Raw genomic sequence first — 27935 nt, forward strand, 5'->3', positions numbered from 1 at the left:
CAGTGTCGTCAGAAAAAGTAGAACTGGTTAATTCGTTGGACATAGGCAAATCAGAGGTATACAATAGGTATCGTGTTGGTCCTAGAACACTTCCCTGAGAAGCACCAGCTTTGATTGCATAATCACTTGGGATATAATCGCCGCATATTATCCTAAACGATCGATGTGATAGGTTAGACTCTAGTGCCAAACCTTGTCCAAAGCCTTGGTAGGTTTCCAATCATGGAATGTGTAATTGAGTCGTAACCTGGTGATTTCCTTAGATTAAGATTATATTTTATGATTTTTTCAACATCTTCCAAAACTAATGTTTATTGGCTCAGAGTCTGCTTCTGTGTGAACAGATAACGCCCCCTAATACAAAGCTATTTGTGGGGGGATTCGGTTGGAATACAGTACTTGTTCAGCGAATACTATGGCTTTATTCTTTGGACTTCGTACCCAAGTGTCTCAGATTTCCTTAACGGAAGGATCAGATTACCTTACAAAGGCAGAAATGTGCATAGTGTTGGTTTAACTTTTAATATAGTTTCGATTTCTGCGATCCTCTTCCGAATGAAGGGCTCTTCTTATTGTTTACTTGCAGTGGATAGGCTGTGCTTTGCAGCAGGAGATCTGTTAGGAGATCGTCATCGTGATGTACGTACCGATGAGAATATGTCCGAAGTTCTGTAATACCTATATAACCCGGTTTGACGTTATAAAGTGGCTGTCGAAGAATAATATGAACCTTTTTTATAATTCAGGATTACATAGTAGCCAGTGTAGACAAAATAAACACTATTGACATCCCTTTTTTGTTGTAACAGTTCGACTGCGGCCGATAGTTCTTTCCTGGGAAGGAAAACTTTTGGTTGATAGAACTAATGCTGAATTGAATTGAGTAAGATTCGGATCATTTCGGAGCGATGATCCAATAGTCGTGGGAACGATCCATCCTTTGGTTTACTTTTGGTCATCTTATTTAAATCATATATCTGAGAGCTTAAATCACCCACGATCATAATTAAACGATCACAATTTCCTTTGGCGTAGAATGGATGATACTATCTCTTAGGTCTTTATAGATCTCAGTTAGGCATCTAATTCTACAGAAGTTGTCATAATGAAGATGAGATAGAGACGAAGCTCATATTCTACGTAACTGTGCAGCTTGGTAACTGGAAAGCTTCCAGACACTATGGAGGACATAATATTCTCACGTAGTTTTTAATGTTTACTTTTTCCCTATTCGCCTATTCCAGTTCTACTTCTAATCTATTTATTCTACTTTGTCTTTTGTTACACTCTTCTTTTTATAGGCAATTGCAAAGAGGCCTTCAGGACTCAAGTGGAACTGTGGCTCTAAGTAACTAACTAACTAACTAACTAACTAACTAACTAACTAACTAACTAACTAACTAACTAACTAACTAACTAACTAACTAACTAACTAACTAACTAACTAACTAACTAACTACTAACTAACTAACTAACTAACTACTAACTAACTAACTAACTAACTAACTAACTACTAACTAACTACTAACTAACTAACTAACTAACTACTAACTAACTAACTAACTAACTAACTAACTAACTAACTAACTAACTAACTAACTAACTAACTAACTAACTAACTAACTAACTAACTAACTAACTAACTAACTAACTAACTAACTAACTAACTAACTAACTAACTAACTAACTAACTAACTAACTAACTAACTACTAACTAACTACTAACTAACTAACTAACTAACTAACTAACTAACTAACTAACTAACTAACTAACTAACTAACTAACTAACTAACTAACTAACTAACTAACTAACTAACTAACTAACTAACTAACTAACTAACTAACTACTAACTAACTACTAACTAACTAACTAACTAACTAACTAACTAACTAACTAACTAACTAACTACTAACTAACTAACTAACTAACTAACTAACTAACTAACTAACTAACTAACTAACTAACTAACTAACTACTAACTACTAACTAACTAACTAACTAACTAACTAACTACTAACTAACTAACTAACTAACTACTAACTAACTAACTAACTAACTAACTAACTAACTAACTAACTAACTAACTAACTAACTAACTAACTAACTAACTAACTACTAACTAACTAACTAACTAACTAACTAACTAACTAACTAACTAACTAACTAACTAACTAACTAACTAACTAACTAACTAACTAACTAACTAACTAACTAACTAACTAACTAACTAACTAACTAACTAACTAACTAACTAACTAACTAACTAACTAACTAACTAACTAACTAACTAACTAACTAACTAACTAACTACTAACTAACTAACTAACTAACTAACTAACTAACTACTAACTAACTAACTAACTAACTAACTAACTAACTAACTAACTAACTAACTAACTAACTAACTAACTAACTAACTAACTACTAACTAACTAACTAACTAACTAACTAACTAACTAACTAACTAACTAACTAACTAACTAACTAACTAACTAACTAACTAACTAACTAACTAACTAACTAACTAACTAACTAACTAACTAACTAACTAACTAACTAACTACTAACTAACTAACTAACTAACTAACTAACTAACTAACTAACTAACTAACTAACTACTAACTAACTAACTAACTAACTAACTAACTAACTAACTAACTAACTAACTAACTAACTAACTAACTAACTAACTAACTAACTAACTAACTAACTAACTAACTAACTAACTAACTAACTAACTAACTAACTAACTAACTAACTAACTAACTAACTAACTAACTAACTAACTAACTAACTACTAACTAACTAACTAACTAACTAACTAACTAACTAACTAACTAACTAACTAACTAACTAACTAACTAACTAACTAACTAACTAACTAACTAACTAACTAACTAACTAACTAACTAACTAACTAACTAACTAACTAACTAACTAACTAACTAACTAACTACTAACTAACTAACTAACTAACTAACTAACTAACTAACTAACTAACTAACTAACTAACTAACTAACTAACTAACTAACTAACTACTACTACTACTAACTACTAACTACTAACTAACTATAACCACTAACTACTACTAACTAACTAACTACTAACTAACTAACTAACTAACTACTAACTACTAACTAACTAACTAACAACTAACTAACTAACTAACTAACTAACTAACTAACTACTAACTAACTACTAACTACTACTAACTAACTAACTAACTAACTAACACTAACTAACTACTAACTAACTACTACTAACTAACTAACTAACTAACTACTAACTAACGAACTACTACTCTAGCTAACTAACTAACTAACTAACTAACTACTACTAACTAACTAACTAACTAACTCTACTAACTAACTAACTAACTACTAACTAACTAACTACTAACTAACTAACTACCTAACTAACTAACTAACTAACTAACTAACTAACTCTAACTAACTACTAACTAACTAACTAACTAACTACTCTACTAACTACTAACTACTAACTAACTAACTACTAACACTAACTACTAACTAACTAACTAACTACTACTACTACTACTAACTAACTACTAACTAACTAACTAACTAACTAACTAACTAACTACTAACTACTAACTAACTACTAACTACTAACTAACAACTACTAACTACTAACTAACTAACTAACTACTACTAACTAACTACTAACTAACTAACTAACTAACTAACTAACTAACTAACTAACTAACTAACTAACTAACTAACTAACTAACTACTACTAACTACTAACTAACTAACTAACTAACTAACTAACTAACTAACTAACTAACTAACTAACTAACTAACTCTACTATAACTAACTAACTAACTAACTAACTAACTAACTAACTAACTAACACTCTAACTAACTAACTCTACTACTAACTAACTACTACTAACTAACTAACTAACTAACTACAACTAACTAACTAACTAACTAACTAACTACTACTAACTAACTACTACTAACTAACTAACTAACTAACTAACTAACTACTAACTAACTAACTAACTAACTAACTAACTAACTAACACTAACTAACTAACTACTACCTAACTAACTACTAACTAACTAACTAACTAACTAACTAACTACTAACTACTAACTAACTAACTAACTACTACTACTAAACTAACTAACTAACTAACTAACTAACTAACTAATAACTAACTAACTAACTAACTAACTAACTAACGAACCTAACTAACTAACTAACTACTAACTAACTAACTAACGTAACTAACTACACTAACTAACTAACTAACTAACTTACTAACTAACTAACAAATTTAACGTAGAAGAATTACATTACAACTGGGCGAACTTCCAGTCGGTTAATAGTTGCTATTATTCCACCTTTGGAATTACTTCCCTAAATTCCCGCTCGCTCTTCTTCCCATTGAATAGTTGACTGATATCGAACCTTCCGCCACTTCATATCTACTCCACGATGTGTTCAGTGTGACTGAAGCTAAATAATCAAATATGTTTTCTCAAAAAAGAAAATTACGATACATTTTACTAGGTTATGTAATTCAAATTATGGAAAACTATTCAGTGTTAATGTTCATCCTGGATGGATGTTCATCCTTGAAAACATTATCGAGACTGACTTCTGAACGCTATCTCTCTCTCTCTCTCTGTGACTTGACAACTCTCACCCTCGATTTCTGATTGCTGTGATATGTATGTGCTTTCTAAAAGATTGCATCTTAATAAAATAAAGAAAATTGTGGAGTACATATTCTTTTTCAGAGTTAAGAATCTGAATATCGCAAAAGACACATGCGCGAAAGGACGATCTCTAAACTCTGCTATATTAAAAATCATTGTTTTAGTTCCCTTTCAGTATAAGTGGATCAATTATGATAGTGATGTAGGATTATTAAAATTTTAAAAATTAAAAAAACCCTCCCTATTTGTTAGACTTTTCTTCTAAGCCCCCTTTGAAAGTGCTTACTTTTTCTTCAACACAATTTTTTCAAACAAAATTTTAAAACGTTCAAAGGAAAAAAACGCTTGACAAAAATTAAACCTCTTTTTTTAAACATTAAATATAAAAATATATGTACTTACTTTTCATCATTCTCAAAGCTTTGAGTTCGTCTTAAAATAACATCTGTCTCTGTGGTGGCATTATTTGTTTTGCTAACTTCATTATCAGGAACTTCTATTACAAAGTAAATAATTATTATTAATTAATTTAAGAAAAGAAAAACTAGAAAAAAATAAATCAATAAAAAGAAGAAGAAATACATACGATTTTTAATTGGACTTTCATTGGTTGAACGCACACGTGTGACATTATTACGTCGCCATGGCGCCTCGTCTTCTGTGGCGGGTGTTTCATTTGTAGTTTTCTGCATAGATGATTTATCATCTAGAAATAAGTGGTGTTAATAAAAATAACAAGTAATTAAAATTATTAATAAAATGATTTAAAGGGTGTTAAAAAGTTTATCGAAATTAGAAAAAAAAATATTTAGATATAATTTACATTTCTCATTAAGAAAATAAATCCAAAAGGATTCAAATTTGTCTTTGTTATACAATTTTAGGAAAAAGGAAATGTTCCCATTTATTTTGTTCAGAAAAGTACATGAAAATGCAATTTTAGGGCAAAAAGGCAAGATTTAAAAAACCCCAAACATTTTAGATTTTAAAATATTCTAAAATTTGTTTCACACATATTCACACTTTCAATTGTTTGTTATTTAGAAAATCACAAAAAGTGCAATTTAAGGTCAGAATTATATAAAAATGCAATTTAAGGGCAAAAAATATATCAAAAAAGTAAATATTTTAAAAGAATTTTCAAGATCTAAAATTAATACTTTGTATTCAAAAAATTACTTAAAAGTGCAATTAAAATGCAAAATTGCACAAAAATTTTAAAAAATTTAAAATATTATTTTTAATTTTATGGACATTAGAAATTTAAGAGCAAAAAAAAATTTGTTAAAGAAAACAAAAAATCTAAATATTTGAAAATTTATTTTCAATTTTATAAGAAAATTTCTTATATTTTTGTTTCGCATTCAGAAAATTACTTAAAAATGCAATTTAAATACAAAAGTGCACAAAAATGCATTTTTTTCAGAAAATAAAAAATATTTTAATAATTTTAAATACACAGAAAAAAATAATTCATATTTGGAATGAATTTTGAAATAAATTGAATGAATCGAACATGACTTTTTCTTCCCAAACCATTTTCATTCAGAATATTAAAAGTTCATAAAATGTATGAATTTGTACATGAAAGATTTTTTTGTTTTTTTTTTTGTTCATTTTCTTTGATTTTCATCAAAAATGCAATAAATAAATAAATAACCGTTACCTATTAATATCTTCCATTTTTTAGAAAATAATCACATATTAGCGAATTTTTATGTTTAATTGTTATATTATAAATAAATAAAAATGCTGGAAAACAAAATATGAAATAAAAAAACCAGCATATAGCTAAACATCCATTCTTCAGAAAATGTTAAATGTTACGCGCATATTTCATTGTTTTCAATCTAAAAATCATAAAGAAATAAAAGATTTTCTAAAGAAAATTTCAAACATTTTTTAACAAACAGAAAAATATAAAGAAAATTTTTAATATTTTAAGTCAAGGCTTCTAGATTATGTTTAAAAATATAAAAATGAAAAAATTCATACATTTTAGGAACTTATTCTTAAATATTATTAACTTTAGTCAATGAAAGCAGTTCATAATATTTATGCTGAAACTTTTTTCTGTGTATTGAAAACTTTGTTTCCAGTGTTATTTGTTTTTAGCTGTTTCTTAAGAAAATTACTTAAAACTACAAACTTCAAAAACTTTCAAATTTTATAATTGAATCTCTTTTACATTTTTATATTCAAAAAATTACTTAAAAATGCAATTTAAATGCATTTTTAGACTTTTTTAGAAGAAAATTACTTAAAAGTGCAATTTAAATGCAAAACTGCAAAAAATGCACTTTGAGGACAAAAAGACACTTTTTTCGTAGAAGAAAACTCCAAAAACTTTCAAATAAGTTTTATGATGCAATTTTGAAAAGAAAGTTAAATGTCCACTTCTCTCTTGTATACAAAAAAAGTGTATAAAATATAATTTAAGGTCAAAAAGTCAACATTTTTCGACAGGATATAACGAAACACATTTTAGAATTTGAATTATTCTTAATTTTGTTTTCCAAACTTATGTTGAAGTTTTGTTAAAACGAACATGTTTCTCCTCTATTTTGGGTTTTATTAAGAAACATACATTAAAAATATTATTGTTTTGTTTTATGATATAATCATGAAAAATAAAAATGTCTCTTGATTCCTTATAAAATGCAATTTAAGGGCAAAAAGACAAAATTTTTTGAAATAAACAAAACTACAATTATTTGAAAATTTGACCTTTTTTTTATTTTTTTTTTTTTTTTTAAATTTTACGATGAAATTTAGTTTAAAGAATATGTTTCCTCCATTCTGTTTTTTATTCCGAAACTTGCTTATAAACTGCAAAAATGCACTTTTTTCGTAGAAGAAAACTCCAAAAACTTTCAAATAAGTTTTATGATAAAATTTTGAAAAAAGAAAATGTCCACTTTTCTCTTGAATACAAAAAAAAGCATAAAGTGCAAAAAAGCAACATTTTTTGGCAGAATATAATTTAAAAATATTGCAGAATTTTAATTTGTCTTAATTTCTTTTACCAAACTTATGTCGAAGTTTTGTTAAAACGAACATGTTCCCCCTATTTTGGGTTTTACTTAAAAATCTACTTAAAAGTGCAATTTAAGGGCAAAAAGTTTTTTTGATGATTTTATGATCCAATAGTGAAAAAAAATGTCTTCCGATCCCTAATCTTTTATTCCAAAATTACAAATTACAAAACTACAAATATTTTAAAATTTTAACTATTTTAAAATAAATTCTTTTTTAGTTTTATGATGAAATTTCGTTTAAATTCCGAAATTTAAAAAAAAAAATCAATTTTTAGGCAAAAACGCAACTTTTTTACAAGAAAACCTTAAAAACTTTCAAATTTTTGTTCTGTTTTATGAATCGATTATGAAAAAAGAGAATGCCCTTTATCTCTTTTCTTTTATGTAAAGAAAAATGCAAAAATGCATCATTTTTTAAGAAAAAACGATACATATTTTACAATTTGAACTGTTTTAAAATTTCCAGTTTTCTCATGAACACATTTTCTGCCTCTCACTCTTTTCAGAAAATAATTAAAAAATGCAATTTAAGAGCTAAATTGCAAATTTTTTTCGTTCAAGAAATCCCCAGAAACTTTAAACAGAAATGAAATATATTTTTAATAGAATTTTGTAAAAATGAAAATGTTTTCTTATATTTCAACTTTTATTCCGACAATATCGAAAAAATGCAATTTAAGGGCAAAAAGGCAACATTAAAAAAACTGTAAACATTTTATAATTTAAGCTATTCCAAAATTTGATTCTTGTTATAAGACCAACATGTTCCCTCCCTGTTTATTTAGAAAATTACTTAAAAGTGCAATTTAGGGGCAAAATTGCAATATTTTTTTTTAATTCTGGAAATTTTTAATAATAATACGTTTAAGGGCTAATCCTCTTATAATTGTATAAAGGATCACGTTTCCTTCTTTTTTTATTTAGAAAATGACTTAAAAGTGCAATTCAAGGCAAAAAATGCAAGTCTCGACTATAGATCAGTTTATAGTTTTGACTATAGATCAGTCTTTAATCTGGAATACAGATCATAGAATTGACTATAGCTAAATCTATAGTATTCACTACATATCAGTAGTGTTAACTATAGACCAGTCTATAGACTTGTCTAAAGTCTTGACCAGTCTAAAGTCTTGACTATAGATCAGTCTAAAGTCTTGACTATAGATCAGTCTAAAGTCTTGACTATAGGTCAGTCTATAGTCTTAACTATAGATCAGTCTGTAGTCTTAACTATAGATCAGTCTATAGTCTTGACTATAGATCAGTCTATAGTCTTGACTATATATCATGCTATAGTCTTGACTTGACTATAGATCATGCTATAGTCTTGACTATAGATCAGTCTATAGTCTTAACTATAGATCAGTCTATAGTCTTGACTATAGATCATGCTATAGTCTTGACTATAGATCAGTCTATAGTCTTGACTATAGATCATGCTATAGTCTTGACTATAGATCAGTCTATAGTCTTGACTATAGATCAGTCTATAGTCTTGACTATAGATCAGTCTATAGTCTTCACTATAGATCAGTCTAAAGTCTTCACTGTAGATCAGTCTATAGTCTTGACTATAGATCAGTCTATAGTCTAACAATTTCGGTGCGACCCTAAAATGATACAATAAATTGACCTTTTAATCTTTTATTTGATCCATCTTCAAATTAACTCTTTCAAAATAAATATAAAATTTTCAGAGAATTATCCAAAAAACAAGGAAACTAAAAATTTATTCAAAATTTAGAAAAAAAAAACGTGCAATTATTTGTTCATTAAAAAAAAAAAAGTAACAACACAATACAGAAAAAAATTGTTCATTACAAATCTAAAGATACCTTCACGATCAGAAAGGCTGGTTGAATGCGAACTCTCTGTGGAATCGGTTAAATCTGAATCAGTTTCTTCGGATTCCGAATTAGTTGGTAAACTACTGGACGTTAGGCCCGAAGTAGAGGCCATAGACGTAGAAGCTATAGACAATGAATTTAACAACAATCAACAACAATATGAAACAACATTTAAAAAAACGGTCAAAACAGAAATCAAATATTTAAAAGGGAATAACAGAAAACGAAAACCAATCACAAACGAAATCAATATTTAAAACAAATTAAAATGATCGTATATGGTAAAATAAACAAATCTATCAATGAATTGTGATCGATGTTTAGATGAAAAGAGAGACGCATTGTAAATGAAATAAAATGCAAATAAGACAAACTCATGTGGGGATAAAATGCTAAAGAGGAGGGTTCAATTAAAATGTTATAAACTAATGGAATGATAAATGAAATGAAAAACAATTTGCCCTAACGCCCATGGGACCCTATGTGTGTGAGTGTATGAAAATATCCAATGAAATGAACAACAAAGAAAAAAAAGAAGAACAACCACGCCCACCATTAAAGGCAGCACGCACATTTAACAAAATTATACATTTAAGAAAAAAAAAGTATAAGAAAATATATAGAATATTGTTAAATTTTTAATTTTATAAATCCATAACTATTTACTTAAAAAGTATGATACATTAAATACCTTTAATGTTAAACCTAACACTTACCATTGACATGATCCTTGTTATTTTCTGGTCGCACTTCAACACGTATAATTTTAGTGGGTGTTTTATCGATATGATTTTCAATTGTATCTGAGATTCTACTGTAAAATTTTATAATAATTAATACAAAGATTTTTTAGGGGTTAATTGTTTCAACTATACCTGATTTGACTAGATGGCCTTCGTTTCATACGTTTGTTACTTGCTCTATATTCTTCAAGGAATTTAACCATTTTACGATCTGCTACATCTATGCAGGTTTGTCCGGCATAATTTGTTACATCCATATCGGCCATGGCGTCTAATAGCATTTCTGCGGATTCTTTTTGTCCCCAATGTGCTGCCGCATGCAGTGGTGTCCAGCCATCATTATCTTTAGCATCAACATTAGCACGACCCGCGAGCAATAAACTTAAAACCTTTTAGGGAATAAAGAAATAATTAACTTTTTAATAAAGAAATAATTAACATTTTACTTTAGTTAGACTGAAGACTGAAATCTTCTCTTGACTACAGATCAGTCTTTAGTCTTGACTATAGATCAGTCTATAGCAGAGAAGCTCAATATGGCCGTGTCATAGCACGCGTGATAGGGTAAGAAAATTCTGCTGACGCTAAGTTGATACACATACACTATAGGTTTAATTCTTCTTCTTTTTATAATGAGCAATATCAGTTGGTTTGCTCTCAACTTGAAAAACAAAATCAAATCAGTTGCTGATCAGCACTTGCCAAAGCAAGGTCTGTGCGCGACGTTTTTAAAATACACACAGAAATACAACAACAAAATTTTGAGAAAGCCGAATTAATGTAGGAGGACATGAGAGAACAGTTGATAGTTTTTTATATATAGACGTTGCTATACGCTGGCTGTCAAAATCCATAATAAATATTTGACAGTTAGCATATACTTTATAGTTTGTAGTCATTTTATTAGTATACTTTTATTTTGAATTAAATTCTGTTCTCTGCTGCTTTACCAACACAAATAAAACTATGGTAGTCTATGGTAGTATGTGTTTGAGCACCACTGGTCTATAGTCTTAAGTATAAATCAGTCTATACTCTTAACTATGGATCAGTCTATAGTCTTGACTATAGATCAGTCTATAGTCTTGACTATAGATCAGTCTATAGTCTTGACTATAGATCAGTCTATAGTGTTGACTATAGATCAGTCTATAGTCTTGACTATAGATCAGTCTATAGTCTTGACTATAGATGAGTCTATAGTCTTAACTATAGATCAATATATATTTACAGATCAGTCTATAGTCTTAAGTATAGATCAGTCTATAGTCTTGACTATAGATCAGTCTATAGTCTTGAATATAGATCAGTCTATAGTCTTGACTATTGATCAGTCTATAGTGTTAACTATAGATCAGTCTATAGTCTTAACTATAGATCAGTCTATAGTCTTAACTATAGATCAGTCTATAGTCTTGACTATAGATCAGTCTATAATCTTGACTTTAGATCAGTCTATAGTCTTGACTTTAGATCATACTATAGTTTTTACCATACCTAGATCAGTTTATAGTCTTTACTATAGATCAATCTATAGTTTTGAATATAGATCAGTCTATAGTCTTGACAATAGATCAGTCTGTAGTCTTGACTATAGATCACTCTATAGTCTTGACTATAGATCAGTCTATAGTCTTGACTATAGATCAGTCTATAGTCTTGACTATAGATCAGTCTATAGTCTTGACTATAGATCAGTCTATAGTCTTGACTATAGATCAGTCTATAGTCTTGACTATAGATCAGTCTATAGTCTTGACTATAGATCAGTCTATAGTCTTGACTATAGATCAGTCTAAAGTCTTGAATATAGATCAGTCTATAGTCTTGACTATAGATCAGTCTATAGTCTTGACTATAGATCAGTCTATAGTCTTCACTATAGATCAGTCTATAGTCTTGCCTATAGATCAGTCTATAGTCTTGACTTTAGATCATTCTATAGTTTTTACTATACCTAGATCAGTCTATAGTCTTGACTATAGATTAGTTTATAGTCTTAACTATAGATCAGTCTATAGTCTTGGCTATAGATCAGTCTATAGTCTTGACTTTAAATCATTCTATAGTTTTTACTATACCTAGATCCGTCTATAGTCTTGACTATAGATCAGTTTTTAGACTATAGATCAATCTATAGTTTTGAATATAGATCAGACTATAGTCTTGACTATAGATCAGTTTTTAGACTATAGATCAATCTATAGTCTTGACTATAGATCAGTCTATAGTCTTGACTATAGATCAGTCTATAGTCTTGACTATAGATCAGTATATAGTCTTGACTATATATCAGTCTATAGTCTTGACTATAGATCAGTCTATAGTATTGACTATAGATCAGTCTATAGTCTTGACTATAGACCAGTCTATAGTCTTGACTATAGATCAGTCTATAGTCTTGACTATATATTAGTCTATAGTCTTGACTATAGATCAGTCTATAGTCTTGACTGTAGATCAGTCTATAGTCTTGACTATAGATCAGTCTTTGGTCTTGACTATAGATCAGTCTATAGTCTTGACTATAGATCAGTCTATAGTCTTGACTATAGATCAGTCTATAGTCTTGACTATAGATCAGTCTATAGTCTTGACTATAGATCAGTCTATAGTCGTGACTATAGATCAGTCTATAGTCTTGACTATAGATCAGTCTATAGTATTGACTATAGATCAGTCTATAGTCTTGACTATAGATCAGGCTATAGTCATGACTATAGATGAGTCTATAGTCTTGACTATAGATCAGTCTATAGCCTTGACTATAGATCAGTCTATAGTCTTGACTATAGATCAGCCTATAGTGTTGACTATAGATCAGTCTATAGTCTTGACTATAGACCAGTCTATAGTCTTGACTATAGATCAGTCTATAGTCTTGACTATAGATCAGTCTATAGTCTTGACTATAGATCAGTCTATAGTCTTGACTATAGATCAGTCTATAGTCTTGACTATATATTAGTCTATAGTCTTGACTATTGATCTGTCTATAGTCTTGACTGTAGATCAGTCGATAGTCTTGACTATAGATCAGTCTATAGTCTTGACTGTAGATCAGTCTATAGTCTTGACTATAGATCAGTCTATAGTCTTGACTATAGAACAGTCTATACTCTGGACTATAGTTCAGTTTATAGGCTCGACTATTCATAGTTCAGTCTATAATCTTGACAACAGAACTGACTGTAGAGCAGTCTTGACTTAGGCGTGAAAGATAACACTGCTGATTAAACTAATACCAAATATGTAACTACGGTTTTGAACCTATAAATAACAAACGCAATCATATCTGAAATGGATCGAGTAGTTCTATAAGGAAAATTGCTATTCCATCACTAATTTCAAATATCAAATCAAATTCACAACTAAAAGAAAATCAACATTATTTCATTTGTATTTCAATTTACCCACAAAAAAAATATTTTAAATTACAATTAAAACAAACCCCCCTAAACAAAAATAAAAGCAAACAAATCACAACCTAAATGTGAAAATTGAAATTACCTTTGTATAACCTTTAGCTGCTGCCACATGCAGCGCTGTTGCACCTGTTTTTGGATGTGGTCGATCAACTTCAGAGGCATCGCTACGCAACCATTTTTTGGCATCGCTCAACATTTGTTGTTCTTCGGCTTGACGGGCTTTAGCACAATCAATTTGTTGTTCGGACACCATTTTTTGCATGAAATCAATCATGGGCAAATGTTGGATGTCGACAGCCAAGTCCACGGCTAAATCACCATCACTATTGACGGCTGCAACATCGGCACCATGTTCAACTAAATAACGTGCTATGCTTACAAAACTGAAACGAACAAAAAAAAAAACAACAACAAATATACACAAAATTTTTTATTTTAACAAACAAATTAAGAGGCATTTAAGAAATAATATAAAAAAAGAAAATTTTAATGCAACCGCCAGCCAGCAAGCATAGACAAAGTGAAATTAGAAGAAATAGAAAATAAAACGTTTTTCATTTTTTTTTTTCGTTTGTTTAGATGATGAAATTCAAAATTATGCAATTTTGTTATTTGTTTATTTTTTCTTTGAGGTTTAGAAAGCGGTTGCTACTGCTGCTGCTGCAACGTTTACACAAACTTTTCTGTTGCCGTCGACGTTAACACCAATAACATTAATATTTATTAAATAGATAAATTTAATGAAATATTCTTTTGTTAAGCACACTTACCCACATGAGGCTGTAGCGTGCAGGGGTGTCCAACCTTCATTATCTTGTCTGTTTATATCGGCTCCTTGTTCTACTAGAAATTCAACCATTTCTAAATTGTCATCGATGCAGGCCTAAAATTAGATGGAAATAAAAAGATAAAATTAATAACTATATAATGATAATGGGCCTTAAAAATCTATGACAGTTCTAAATCATAAAGTGACAAAAATTTCCTAAAACTTGACTACTTCTCTTTGACCTTGGGTTTAGATGGTTTTTCCGTTGCACTATTACTCGTTAATTCCGCAGAGTTTTGGAATCTAAATCGGATCTGTCAGTAGTCCCACTGTTGGTTCTTGAATAGCCTAACAATAACTTGAATTCAGGTCTGAGAACGTTAAATTCCTCTAGACGTTGGTTCACGGTACTATTTTGGAGGATGTTTTCGTGGTTGGTGTGGGTCTGGAAGTGTCTTTTTCAGAAACTTTCTCCATTTATAAGATTTATATCGCTCTGTCTGATGGCGATTGCCTGTAGACCTATACATTTCTAAGTCTGATGCCTTAGAGGTGGTGGAGACGAACGAACGAACGAACGAACGAACGAACGAACGAACGAACGAACGAACGAACGAACGAACGAACGAACGAACGAACAACAACGAACGAACGAACGAAACCAACGAACGAAACGAAACGAACGAACGAACGAAACGAACGAACGAACGAACGAAACGAACGAACGAAAGAACGAACGAACGAACGAACGAAACGAACGAAGACGAACGAACGAACGAACGAACAACGAACAACGAACGAAACGAACGAACGAACGAACGAAAACGAACGAACGAACGAACGAACGAACGAACGAACGAACGAACGAACGAACGAAACAGAAACGAACGAACGAACGAACGAACGAAACGAAAACGAACGAAAACGAACGAAAGAACGAAAGAACGAACGAACGACGAACGAACGAACGAAACGAAACGAACGAACGAACAACGAACGAACGAACGAACGAAGAACGAACAACGAACGAACGAACGAACGAAAACGAACGAACGAACGAACGAACGAACGAACGAAACGAACGAACGAACGAACGAACGAAACGAACGAACGAACGAACGAACGAACGAACGAACGAACGAACGAACGAACGAAACGAACGAAACGAAACGAACGAACGAAAAGAACGAACGAACGAACGAACGAACGAACGAACGAACGAACGAAAACGAAAAACGAACGAACGAAAACGAACGAACGAACGAACGAACGAAGAACGAACGAACGAACGAAGAACGAACGAACGAACGAACGAACGAAGAAGAACGAACGAACGAACGAACGAAAAAACGAACGAACGAACGAACGAACGAAACGAACGAACGAACGAACGAACGAACGAACGAACGAACGAACGAACGAACGAACGAACGAACGAAACGAACGAACGAACGAACGAAGAACGAACGAACGAACGAACGAACGAACGAAAACGAACGAACGAACGAAACGAACGAACGAACGAACGAACGAACGAACGAACGAAACGAACGAACGAACGACGAAACGAACGAACGAACGAACGAACGAACGAACGAACGAACGAACGAACGAACGAACGAACGAACGAACGAACGAACGAACGAACGAACGAACGAACGAACGAACGAACGAACGAACAAACGAACGAACGAAACGAACGAAACGAACGAACGAACGAACGAAGAAACGAACGAAGAACGAAACGAACGAACGAACAACGAAAACGAACGAACGAAAAAACGAACGAACGAACGAACGAAGAACGAACGAAGAAACGAACGAACGAACGAACGAACGAACGAACGAACGAACGAACGAACGAACGAACGAACGAACGAACGAACGAACGAACGAACGAACGAACGAAACGAACAACGAACGAACGAACGAAGAACGAACGAAACGAAACGAACGAAAACGAACGAACGAACGAAACGAACGAACGAACGAACGAACGAACGAACGAACGAACGAACGAACGAACGAACGAACGAACGAACGAACGAAACGAACGAACGAACGAACAACGAACGAACGAACGAACGAACGAACGAAAAAACGAACGAACGAACGAAACGAAAACGAACGAACGAACGAAACGAACGAACGAACGAACGAAACGAACTAACGAACGAACGAACGAAAACGAACAACGAACGAACTAAACGAACGAACGAACGAAACGAACGAACGAACGAACGAACTAACGAACGAACGAACGAACGAACGAACTAAACGAACGAACAACGAACGAACGAACGAACAACGAACGAACGAACGAACGAACGAACGAAACGAACTACGAACGAACGAACGAACGAACGAACGAACGAACGAACGAACGAACGAACGAACGAACGAACAGAGAAGAACGAACGAACGAACAACGAACGAACGAACGAACGAAACGAACTAACGAAAAACGAACGAACTAAAACTACGAACTAACGAACGAACACTAACTAACTAACGAAAAACTAACGAACTAACTAACTAACTAACTAACTAACTAACTAACTAACTAACTAACTAACTAACTAACTAACTAACTAACTAACTAACTAACCAACTAACTAAAAAACTAACTAACTAACTAACTAACTAACTAAGGCTATACACACTGATCCCAGATAGAATGTCATGATCAAGCGGAACATTAGAGAAAATACTCGCAGGAATCCGTTGATACACTGATGGCTCTAAAATAGGGCGACAAAGAGGAGGGCATGGGGTTCTTCATTGAAAACCCAGAAATAGATATATTCCAACTAATCACAGCACTAGCATCCAGGCAGAAGTCCGAGCAATAACAAAATGCGTAAATTGGATTAAAATAATATATTTACCGACAGATAGAAGGCAATTTGGGCGTTATCAGGAGATAATGTTATATCTTAGAACGAAATGGATTATAAGAAAGTTCTACCCGAATACTTTTTCAGAGGTAAGGTTTACATCAGATGGGTAACAGACCACTTGGGAGTAGTCGGCAATAAAAGAACGAATGTAATAGGGAAAGAAGTTCGAGATAGTTAACCAGACGAACGTATAACCATTTAACGCTACGAGGGCAGCATTTAATATAAGGCCTCTTGGAATGAAACGATCGGATGACCCTAACGAGAGCAAGACGAGAAGCCTCCACAAAATGACCAAATCTGAGATTAGTATGATGGTACTCTGAATGGACTTACAAGATTATGGGCGCTGCAATACAAAATTGGACTTGCGGATTCAGAGGAATTTAGAGCTTTATTTATCATTGTCAGGCTTTCACGAACACTGATTGTATAATTTTTAGGATTAATGTCCAAAAAACAGAGTTTCAGAAATTTTATTGAGAATTTAAATATATGTAGCTCTAGATTTGAATTTGAATAAAATATTGCAAAAAAAATCCTTTAATATTTTTCCGTATTGAACCCCCATAATCTCCGACTCGGTGTATTATAATTATTATTTTTTATTTTTTTGTCAAAAACAAAAGTGATAAAAATATACATTTTCTATAGAAATTCTTGCCAAACATTTAAATAATTTATGCGAATATTTATTGTTAAAAATAAAGAAATAACAAATATGCCAATAAAATTTTGTCTATTATTTAATCACCATTAAAATGATGTGTAGACACAGTATTTGTTTTGTTGTTGTTTTTTTTTTCTATATTGTTTATTTTACAAATTGTTTAGAACGAAACTCAAAACTCCGTTATCGAATGCTATCTTTAGAATGAATAGATTAAATAACATTAAACAAATTTGGTGTTAAACAAAATTAATGAATAGTTTGTTTTAACAAATGGTTAAAATAATAAAATAGATTTAAATAATTATAGTGTTTAAGAGGAAAACATTTTAAAACAATTTACTGTCAACAACCTCGAAGAATAAAAAGTATATCCCAGGACTGGTAATTCGATCTTTCGAAAACGTGCGCCTTTGGTAATATTAATTTGAATAATTGATGTACCGACTGTTATCTATATTCGTTTTGATAATAAAATAATAAATTATGTTTTGACAACTTTTTTTTAATAACATTAAATAATAATAAAATTTCTACTATAAAAAAAGAAAACTGCAGTGATATGAAAATTTATCAGTCTATAGTACAGAACCTACTACACCACACATTCATTCATTTATTCATAAATATTTCAAAAAAAAATAACAACAAATTATGAAAAGCAACAAGTAAGAAATTATAGTCGGGCGTGGCCGACCATATGATACCCTACACCAGTTATGAATTTATTTTTGATTTATTTTTCATAATAAAGCATTTATCTTCAATATTCCCTTATTCCGATACATTTAAGCAATTTATGGATGAAAAACTAATTTTCTGAAAGAGGCTTTATATGGGGGCTAGGGGCAAATATGGACCAAGCCCGATAAAATTTTGTGAATATATTTATATTGACATAATATTTTATTGTGCTGAATTTCATTGCTCAGAAGCCCTTTTCGGAGGTTTTGTTCTATGGGGGCTAGGTGAAATAATGGACCGATTTTAACCATTTTCAATAGGTCAAATAAAACGTGCGTGCCAAATTTCATCCAATTATCTTGTACCTTGCGCACAAGGTTTACATGGACAGCCAGCCAGACGGACGGACGGACGGACATAGCTTAATCGACTCAGAAAACGATTCTAAGCCGATTGGTATACTTTAAGGTGGGTCTAGGACGAATATTTTTGTATGTTACAAACATCAGCACAAATCCAATATACCCTCCCCACTAAAGTGGTGTAGGGTATAAAAAAATGTATTGTAAGAAAAAAACAAAAGAAAATTTTTTTAAATTATAAAAGATGATATCATCGAAATATTTAACGGAAATTCTGCCAATTCCCCAAACAGCAAACACACACACACACTAGACTTCGTACATACATATGTAGAGCAAAAGAATAATTGTTTGTTTTCATTATATTCAATTTCTAAATTCTAACGTAATATCGATATCAAATCAAAATTGTTTATACGATATTAGTATTATTTTGTTGGTATTTTATTATCAATATTATTAGTATTATTACAATTTCAAAATGGGATTTTTTTTTCCTCAAAATTGTTTGGTTTAAATAAAATTATATATAATATTTAAAGTAAATATTTACTATAGATTGATGTTTAATAATAACAATAACAAAATTTTATTTGTAAATTTTATGATTGTTATTTGTAATAATGAAAGTAAAATTAGAATTTAAAAAAAATCTAGAATCAAAAATATTTGAAATATGAAATCAGTTTAGTGATCAGTGAAAATATTTGCGGAATTATTGTTATTGGACCCAGTAGTTCTACAAACGAAGGTTGCAGGATCATTTCTGAAATCCCTATAAACGTTTAGGAAAATTATTGGCAAAATAGCAATAGTGGGCATGGCACTTCCCCTATGAAGTATATAAACAGTTTTCTAAGAATAATAATATGTTCAAGGAATAATTACACTAACAATGGTGGTTGGGACATTTCCCATTAAGAACTATATTTGGTAAATCAGCTAAAAACTTTAAATTTTGAATCAGCAACATGGGTAAACTAGCAGCAGAAGGCATGGCAACTTTCATAGGTTACGTTGATAGGAAGATGTAACTACATCAAATCCGAAGAAATACACCAAGGTCACTATACACAGAGGGAAAGTGAAATATACACAACTGATACCAAATTGACACCAAACTGTTTATAATTTTTCAATAACATCCGTTGTCAAAGTATATACATACAGTATTGTTCGAAACCTAAGCAACTTTTTTTGGCATTGTATACAAAGTGCTATATTTTCTATATTAATTGATTTATTCAAAATTATATAATTGATAATAATAACATTATGTGTCTACATTATAATAACAACAACAAAAGTTTATTTCCATTTCGCTGTGAGTTACAAGAAAATAATAACTGAATTAACTCCATAAATAGCTGTTCGAAACTTAAGCAACTTTTTGATCTTCTTATGAAAATCTTTGGTCCTTTTGAGTTCCAAACACCTTTATGGAATAGATTAGTTACTAGTGTAGTTCGTAATGAATCCCAAGCGGATCTTAAGCCATTCGCAAGCTGCTATGTTTTCTAAAACTGCGAGTTTCGACCCAGAGCTTCAGAATGCCGATCAGCATCTCTAAAGGACTTGAGTCAGGAGATTTTGATGGACAATCAAATAATTTGGGTCCTATTACCCAATAACAACTCTTAGATCAACTTTGCCAAAGGTTTTGGTTCATTATCATGCTGAAAATCGCAATAAAGTAAGTTGTTCTGTTCGGTGTACTCAATCGTATGATTCATTTTGTTGGAGAAAAACGCCCCAAAAGGAAAAACAATCCAACTTTGTTTGTGTTTCAACATCAGGACTAACCCTTCTCTTCAAAAAACGTGGCCACAGCCTTAAATTTTTGCACTCCATTCATTATTGGGCCTTTACTAAAAGGGTATATTGTAATATTTCCTTCAGCCTTTGGGCCTCGCATACTCTTTTTGAATTTAGGAAAGGAAAATGTGGACCCGTTTGTAAATAAAACTGTTTTTATTAGTCTTGCGTAATCTATTTCAATATTCTACCCAAAATTGTACAACATTTTTGAAAAAATCGAATTTCTTTAAATAAACTCTGTGCCATGTCACTGCGGGATTCATATGCGGTTACATTATCGTACATTAAAGACTTAAAAAAGCATGAAGGTCAAACAATTAAGATTGTGGGCAAGATTTTTAGTGAGTAGAGTAAGTCCTGATGTTGAAATACAAATAAAATTGTATTGTTTTACTTTCTGGGACATTTTTGGCCAACAAAATGAACCATAGGATTAAGTACATTGAACAGAACAACTTACTTTATTGCGATTTTCAGCATGATAATGAACCAAAACCTTTGGCAAAGTTGATTTAAGAGGAGTTATCGAGTAATGGGACCCAAACTCTTTGATTGTTTATCAAAATCTCCCGACTCAAGTCCCTTAGAGATGCTGTTCGGCATTCTGAACCGCTGGGTCGAAACTCGCAGTTTTAGAAAACATTGCAGCTTGCGAATGGCTTAAAATCCCCGTGGGATTCATTACGAACTACACTAGTAACTAATCTATTCCATAAAGGTGTTTGGAACTCAAAAGGACCAAAGATTTTCATAAGAAGATCAAAAAGTTGCTTAAGTTTCGAACAGCTATTTATGGAGTTAATTCAGTTATTATTTCTTGTAACTCACAGCGAAATGGAAATAAACTTTTGTTGTTGTTATTATAATGTAGACACATAATGTTATTATTATCAATTATATAATTTTGAATAAATCAATTAAAATAGAAAATATAGCACTTTGTATACAATGCCAAAAAAAGTTGCTTAGGTTTCGAACAATACTGTACGTACGACAAACACTATATAATGTTGACAACATTGCAATAATTCGTTGTCGAAATCTAAATTTTATACACATCCTTTGTCTAAACGTTCACTATTGACAAACAATCCGTTGCCAATAGAGGGCTTACCACATTTGTTAACATTTAGACAACGGATGTGTATAAAATGTAAATTTCGATAACGAATTATTGTAATGTTGACAACGTTGAGTTGTCATCATTACATAGTGTTGTCGTACGTATGTATATACTTTGACAACGGATGTTATTGAAAAATTATAAACACTTTGATGTCAATTTGGTACCAGGCGTGTATATTTCTTATTTCTTCTGTGTAGGGACAGTTATACAAAATTGTATAACTGTTCCCGTATCCACTCACAGTATACATTCCAACATACTATCTTCAGTCTTGCTTACTTTTAGGAGACTTCTCGTCCTGCTCTCGTTAGGGTCACCTCATTTGATCTTTGTGGTTCTACCCACTGTTGTGTTTCACTGAACCATAGTTTTAATTCTGCCCTCGTTGTTCCCCCCGGAGGCATGTTACCTTGATGAAAGAACCTATCTTGGTGTAACTGCAATCCCGGGGAAAAGAGGTGCTACAAATACCTATAGTCTGCCCTGTCTATAAACTGGTGATGATCAAATTTATCCTTGGAATGATTTGACATGTTGTTCATCCAGAGAACCACATAATCTAGAACTACGGGTGGCCAGTTGCCCGCAGGACTTTGTCATGGTTGGTAAGTTGGTTGAGGTTCCTTTGGAATCCACGTAGTGGCTGTGGTTTAAACCCAAATTTGCGGGAAGATAATGTCGGTTAAAGGACTGTTGCGGGCAGCAATGGTCAGAGATTGGATAGTTCGAGTACTTGAGCAAATTGCTTGTATATGAACCGGCACAGCCATGCAAAAAAATTGCCACCTACGTGTACGATACACAAAGCGGAGGTGGAGAGTCGTCACAGAAGCTCACCCAGCGGCTGATAAAGATCGCCGTAAAATAGGCCAACATGGCAGGTGTTCACGTAAAGCACTTCGACATTCTGCCATCGTTAAGTCAAGTGGTTTTGCGTCCGTCAGATTTACTCCAGCTCCTTTGCCTTTTAAGCTATTACATTTGCAATTTCGTTGTCGAGCGGATTGGTACCCATATGATGTAAAACTTACCTCTGGTAGAGTATTTAGTTAGAGTTTTTTTACAATCCCATGCGGTATTAGATTTATCAATATGTTGTGGGCTTAATCCTATTAACGCATTCCGTTATTGCTCGGACTTCTGCCAGGAATTTAGTGTTGTGATTCTGTTTCTTTATCTTTAATATAGAAATCCAGTCCCACTTTGTTCCTTAATTTAAAGCAACTCCAATAAGTAGTAACTTTTATAGCAATATACAAATTCTCGAAAATGCAACCAATATCCAATGTGTTCTTGTGCGAATCATCAGATCCTAATTTTAATCTCGGAATATCATCTGAATAATGAAACGAAGATTATGCCGATGACGAAACTCAGATAATACCATCACAGGCTTTTGTAAATCATTTAGAAATATCATCTGGATGATAAAACGAAGATTCTTCCGACGAAGGAACTTAAATTTAAATTGACTAGACTTTAACTTCCGAGATATTCTCGATCTAGTACTTCTAACCATATCATGGCCCTAATGATACACTATTTTGAATTGTCGGTATAAATTTACAGAATGATTCAAACGAAATGTCTAAGATGAAAACTCTGCAACGAGTTAATATGCAAGACCCAGTTTTATATAACATGAGCACAGAAATCGGACGCAATATAACAGACCCTATTGATACAATATTATGAACTGTCGGTATAAACTTAACTCATTTTGGGGTTTTTCATTAAGAATGATGTAAATAAAATGTGTGCGATGGAAACGAACGAATGAGTATGCTGGAACCAGTTTTTATAACATAAGTACACAAACCGGTAGAAACATTGAAGTTCGTACATGTAACTTGCAGCATACAAATACATTGATTCTGTTCTTTTGACAGACGCGTGGTGTGGACCTACAGCTTCAGCGTTTCAGCGTTGGAATTTGCCAGAGATCACTTTTTGTCTTTTTATCTTGTTTTTCTTGGGGTGCTGCCCCTAAACTTATCCAGTGCATTATGTTGGAACGAAAATATGTAGTGGGAGGGAGGATAGAGAAAATAGTGGTCGAAAGGTGAAAGAGCCCTTAAGGAAAACCAGTGGCAGACAGAAAGGCTTTGCTCAAAGTCGGATAACTGTCAGTTTCCCTCCTGTTACTGAGACTGAGAAGATGAAGAACGAAGGTTGGCAGGGGCAAGATAGTTTCTCAAATGTTTAAAGTATATATGTAAGACAATGTGTCCAAGAAACCTGAAACGAAGTAGAAGAAACAGAAGTTTTTACCTGTTTCACTTAAGGGCACCCATAAGAACGTTAATAAATGAGTTAGATCAGAATATGATCAACCTTCAGCTTTGAAGGTGTTCAAGATTTTTCATTCGGCGAATGCGGCTAGAGAAATTCTAGCTGTGGAGCTCTTAAGAGTTCCCACAAGGAAAGAATCCGAACAAAATGTTATTTAACTTATAATATCAACTTAGAGCTTCTCAAAAGCTTGGGCCACATTACACATATGGTAAAGACTGTAACTGTTTCCCTTAAGGGCACCTATAAGATCGCCAAAAAATGAGTTAGATCTGAATATGATCAAATTTCATCATCGAAGGTGTTTAAGATTTTACACTACGCGATTGCGGCTAGAGAAGTTCTAGATGTGGAGCTCTTAAGAGTTCCCACAAAGGAAGGATCCGATCAAAATGGTATTACACTTCAACATCAACTTGGAAGATATGGCTCCTCAAAAGCTTGGGCCACTTTACACATTAAGTTTTTAAAAATATTTAAATATTTACTAATTCTACAAAAATCCCACGGATCAGCTGATACGTTGCGTGTAGGACATACCAAATGATTTTAAGTCATGAACCATCTTGAGAAATGTTTAATTGTTGAAATTTTTGTTATTACGATTTTTTTTTTCGTGTCTGCTATTTTACAAAATGTCTGTTAAATTCTCCTAAATTGTTTGTATATTATTATTTTTTTATTCTGTTTAATTATTTTATTATTCCCATGTGGGAGGTCATGTATCCAATTTAAAGAAAAACATCAATGTTTTTTTTTTTTATTTGCCCGAATGCGTGTATACAATTCATTTTTCTTATGTTTAATTAATTAATTGGCACTTGTCCAGATTTTTTTATTAATTTTTTGAAATGTATGATTTTCATTTATATGAATATTACTCTAAAATGCTACTTTACATTTACGTAAATTTTAATTTGGGCAGCTTAAACCTTTGAGGAACAGCAATTACATTGGTTTCAAATATTTACATAATAATTATTAAATTTATTTACTTCTCTAATAACGATCGAAACCTCCATTTTAATTTTCTCAAGCTTTCAAACGCTGTAATTTGACATTCGTTTCATTTTCAAAATTATTACTCTCGAAATTTCATAAAAGTATTGAACAATATATCGTTATGAAAAACCATATACTAAGATATTGGGACTCATAATATTTCGGAAAAATTATTAAATAAAATCTATTGTCAACATGGGTTAATATTGAGTAAAATTTTTAATTTATTTTTTTATTTCTATTTTCTTTATTGTTTTTCTATAAACATTTTGAATTTGGCTGTATTTATTGATTTTATTTGAAATTTATCAAAGAAATTCATGTAATAAAACAGATTTAGTCTGTTTATTAATGGGAAACGCTGAATAATAAAAGGTAGTATTTTCTTTACATCCGGTTTTCCATTTGGTTTTTTCGATATTCTTAAATAGAAGTTAAGTTGACTTCGCAATCCTTTCAAAGTTTTTAACATCATTCTATGACATTTAATCTTTTTTAAACTTTACTCTTGCCAGCGCTTCACTAAAAAGCTATATCTTAACATTTAATGGCATCAAGTTTTGATAGGACCTTCCAGAATCTGAATACAAAAGTTTGGGATATTAAAACTGTCTGAAGCTCAGATGTATAACTGATAGTTGAAAAACTACTACAGGTTCAAGAATTTTCTCAAATGAGCTCGAACTCTTCGTCTCCATCTGAAATGTTTTTCAGATTTAAATTTACGCCCCCTATACGGCTGCGAGAAATATCCGTGTACTTAATGTCAAGACGTCGACCATTAATATCTTCAGTCTTGCATCTACCAAGACTTTAAATTCGAAAGCGATAAAGTCGAATATAATCTAATTTGTTAGAATAGCCTGATTGTTTTCTATGGAAGCATAGGCATCTGAGCCGATTGACCGGTAGTGTCAATATTATACTATATAACAACGGTTACTAAAAGTCCAAATGGAATTCGTAGCAACACTCCAGGGGGTCAGACACATTTTATGTGACTGCCCCACTTTACAAGAGAGAATTATATCAAAGAAGGGTCACTAACGAATCTAATCAAATTTGTTAGAAGTGCCGGATTGTCCTTCTACTGTTGAAATTTAGCACCTGAGCCGATTGACTAGTAGAGTCAAGAATCTTTGGATCAAACAAAAATTCGTCCCAGAAGTTTTTCAGTTTAGGGTCCTATAGACATCTCTATTTAACTCAGAGTAACACAAAGAGCTTTTTTATACTCTTGATTACAAACATTGTTTGCACCCTCCCCAGATTGGGTCCCACATAAATAATAAAACAGTCTTTGTTTATCGTTGGTTTAACTTATACATCTATGAACTCGCAATATAACCAGAAGAAGTGGAATTGATAAATTATGCCAGGCTTGGAAAATCTGGTAATTTTTGATATCGGAAAATTACGCTGTAAAACCTTTGTCTAGCCTATACTCTGGTCTACAGACTAGTTTATAGTCTATTCTATTCTACATAAAGTTCAGTCTAAGGCCTAGTCTAAAGTCAAGTCTAAAGTCAAGTCTAAAGTCTAGTCTAAAGTCTAGTCTAAACTCTAGGCTAATGTTTAGTGTAAAGTCTAGTATTAAGTCTAGTCTAAAGTCTAGTCTAAAGTTTAGTATAAAGTCTAGTCTAATGTCTAGTCTTAAGTCTAGTCTAAAGTCTAGTCTATAGCATAGTTTCTAGTCTAGTCTATAGCATAGTTTCTAGTCTAAAGTCTAGTCTATAGTCTAGTCTATAGTCTAGTCTATAGTCTAGTCTATAGTCTAGTCTATGTCTAGTCTAGTCTAGTCTATAGTCTAGTCTATAGTCTAGTCTATAGTCTAGTCTAGTCTATAGTCTAGTCTATAGTCTAGTCTATAGTCTAGTCTAGTCTAGTCTATAGTCTAGTATGTCTAGTCTAGTCTAGTCTATAGTCTAGTCTATAGTCTAGTCTATAGTCTAGTCTATAGTCTAGTCTATAGTCTAGTCTATAGTCTAGTCTATAGTCTAGTCTATAGTCTAGTCTAGTCTAGTCTATAGTCTAGTCTATAGTCTAGTCTATAGTCTAGTCTATAGTCTAGTCTATAGTCTAGTCTATAGTCTAGTCTATAGTCTAGTCTATAGTCTAGTCTATAGTCTAGTCTATAGTCTAGTCTATAGTCTAGTCTATAGTCTAGTCTATAGTCTAGTCTATAGTCTAGTCTATAGTCTAGTCTATAGTCTAGTCTATAGTCTAGTCTATAGTCTAGTCTATAGTCTAGTCTATAGTCTAGTCTATAGTCTAGTCTATAGTCTAGTCTATAGTCTAGTCTATAGTCTAGTCTATAGTCTAGTCTATAGTCTAGTCTATAGTCTAGTCTATAGTCTAGTCTATAGTCTAGTCTATAGTCTAGTCTATAGTCTAGTCTATAGTCTAGTCTATAGTCTAGTCTATAGTCTAGTCTATAGTCTAGTCTATAGTCTAGTCTATAGTCTATAGTCTAGTCTCTATAGTATAGTCTAGTCTAGTCTATAGTCTAGTCTATAGTCTAGTCTATAGTCTAGTCTATAGTCTAGTCTATAGTCTAGTCT

General features: G+C 31.9%; 1 protein-coding gene across 12 annotated transcripts in view; it reads right to left on the reverse strand.

Annotated features, from left to right (window-relative positions):
• LOC119608058 (protein phosphatase 1 regulatory subunit 12A) overlaps positions 1 to 27935 on the reverse strand; it is a 95390-nt gene that overhangs the window by 34550 nt on the left and 32905 nt on the right. For 6 of the 12 annotated variants that reach the window (XM_037962307.1, XM_037962311.1, XM_037962305.1 and 3 more), the window contains 6 exons: positions 14522 to 14634; positions 13834 to 14134; positions 10456 to 10712; positions 10297 to 10394; positions 5282 to 5401; positions 5098 to 5191 (listed from right to left, as the gene is read on the reverse strand). In XM_037962307.1, coding sequence (XP_037818235.1) covers positions 5098 to 5191; positions 5282 to 5401; positions 10297 to 10394; positions 10456 to 10712; positions 13834 to 14134; positions 14522 to 14634 — 983 coding nt within the window. The remainder of the gene's footprint in view (positions 1 to 5097; positions 5192 to 5281; positions 5402 to 10296; positions 10395 to 10455; positions 10713 to 13833; positions 14135 to 14521; positions 14635 to 27935) is intronic. The other 6 variants (XM_037962309.1, XM_037962317.1, XM_037962316.1 and 3 more) reach the window with 2 other exon arrangements.

This window comes from Lucilia sericata, unplaced genomic scaffold (assembly GCF_015586225.1).
Source record: "Lucilia sericata isolate MDLA Ls3-8-SP2 unplaced genomic scaffold, ASM1558622v1 Contig000782F_arrow, whole genome shotgun sequence".
Taxonomy (NCBI): domain Eukaryota; kingdom Metazoa; phylum Arthropoda; class Insecta; order Diptera; family Calliphoridae; genus Lucilia; species Lucilia sericata.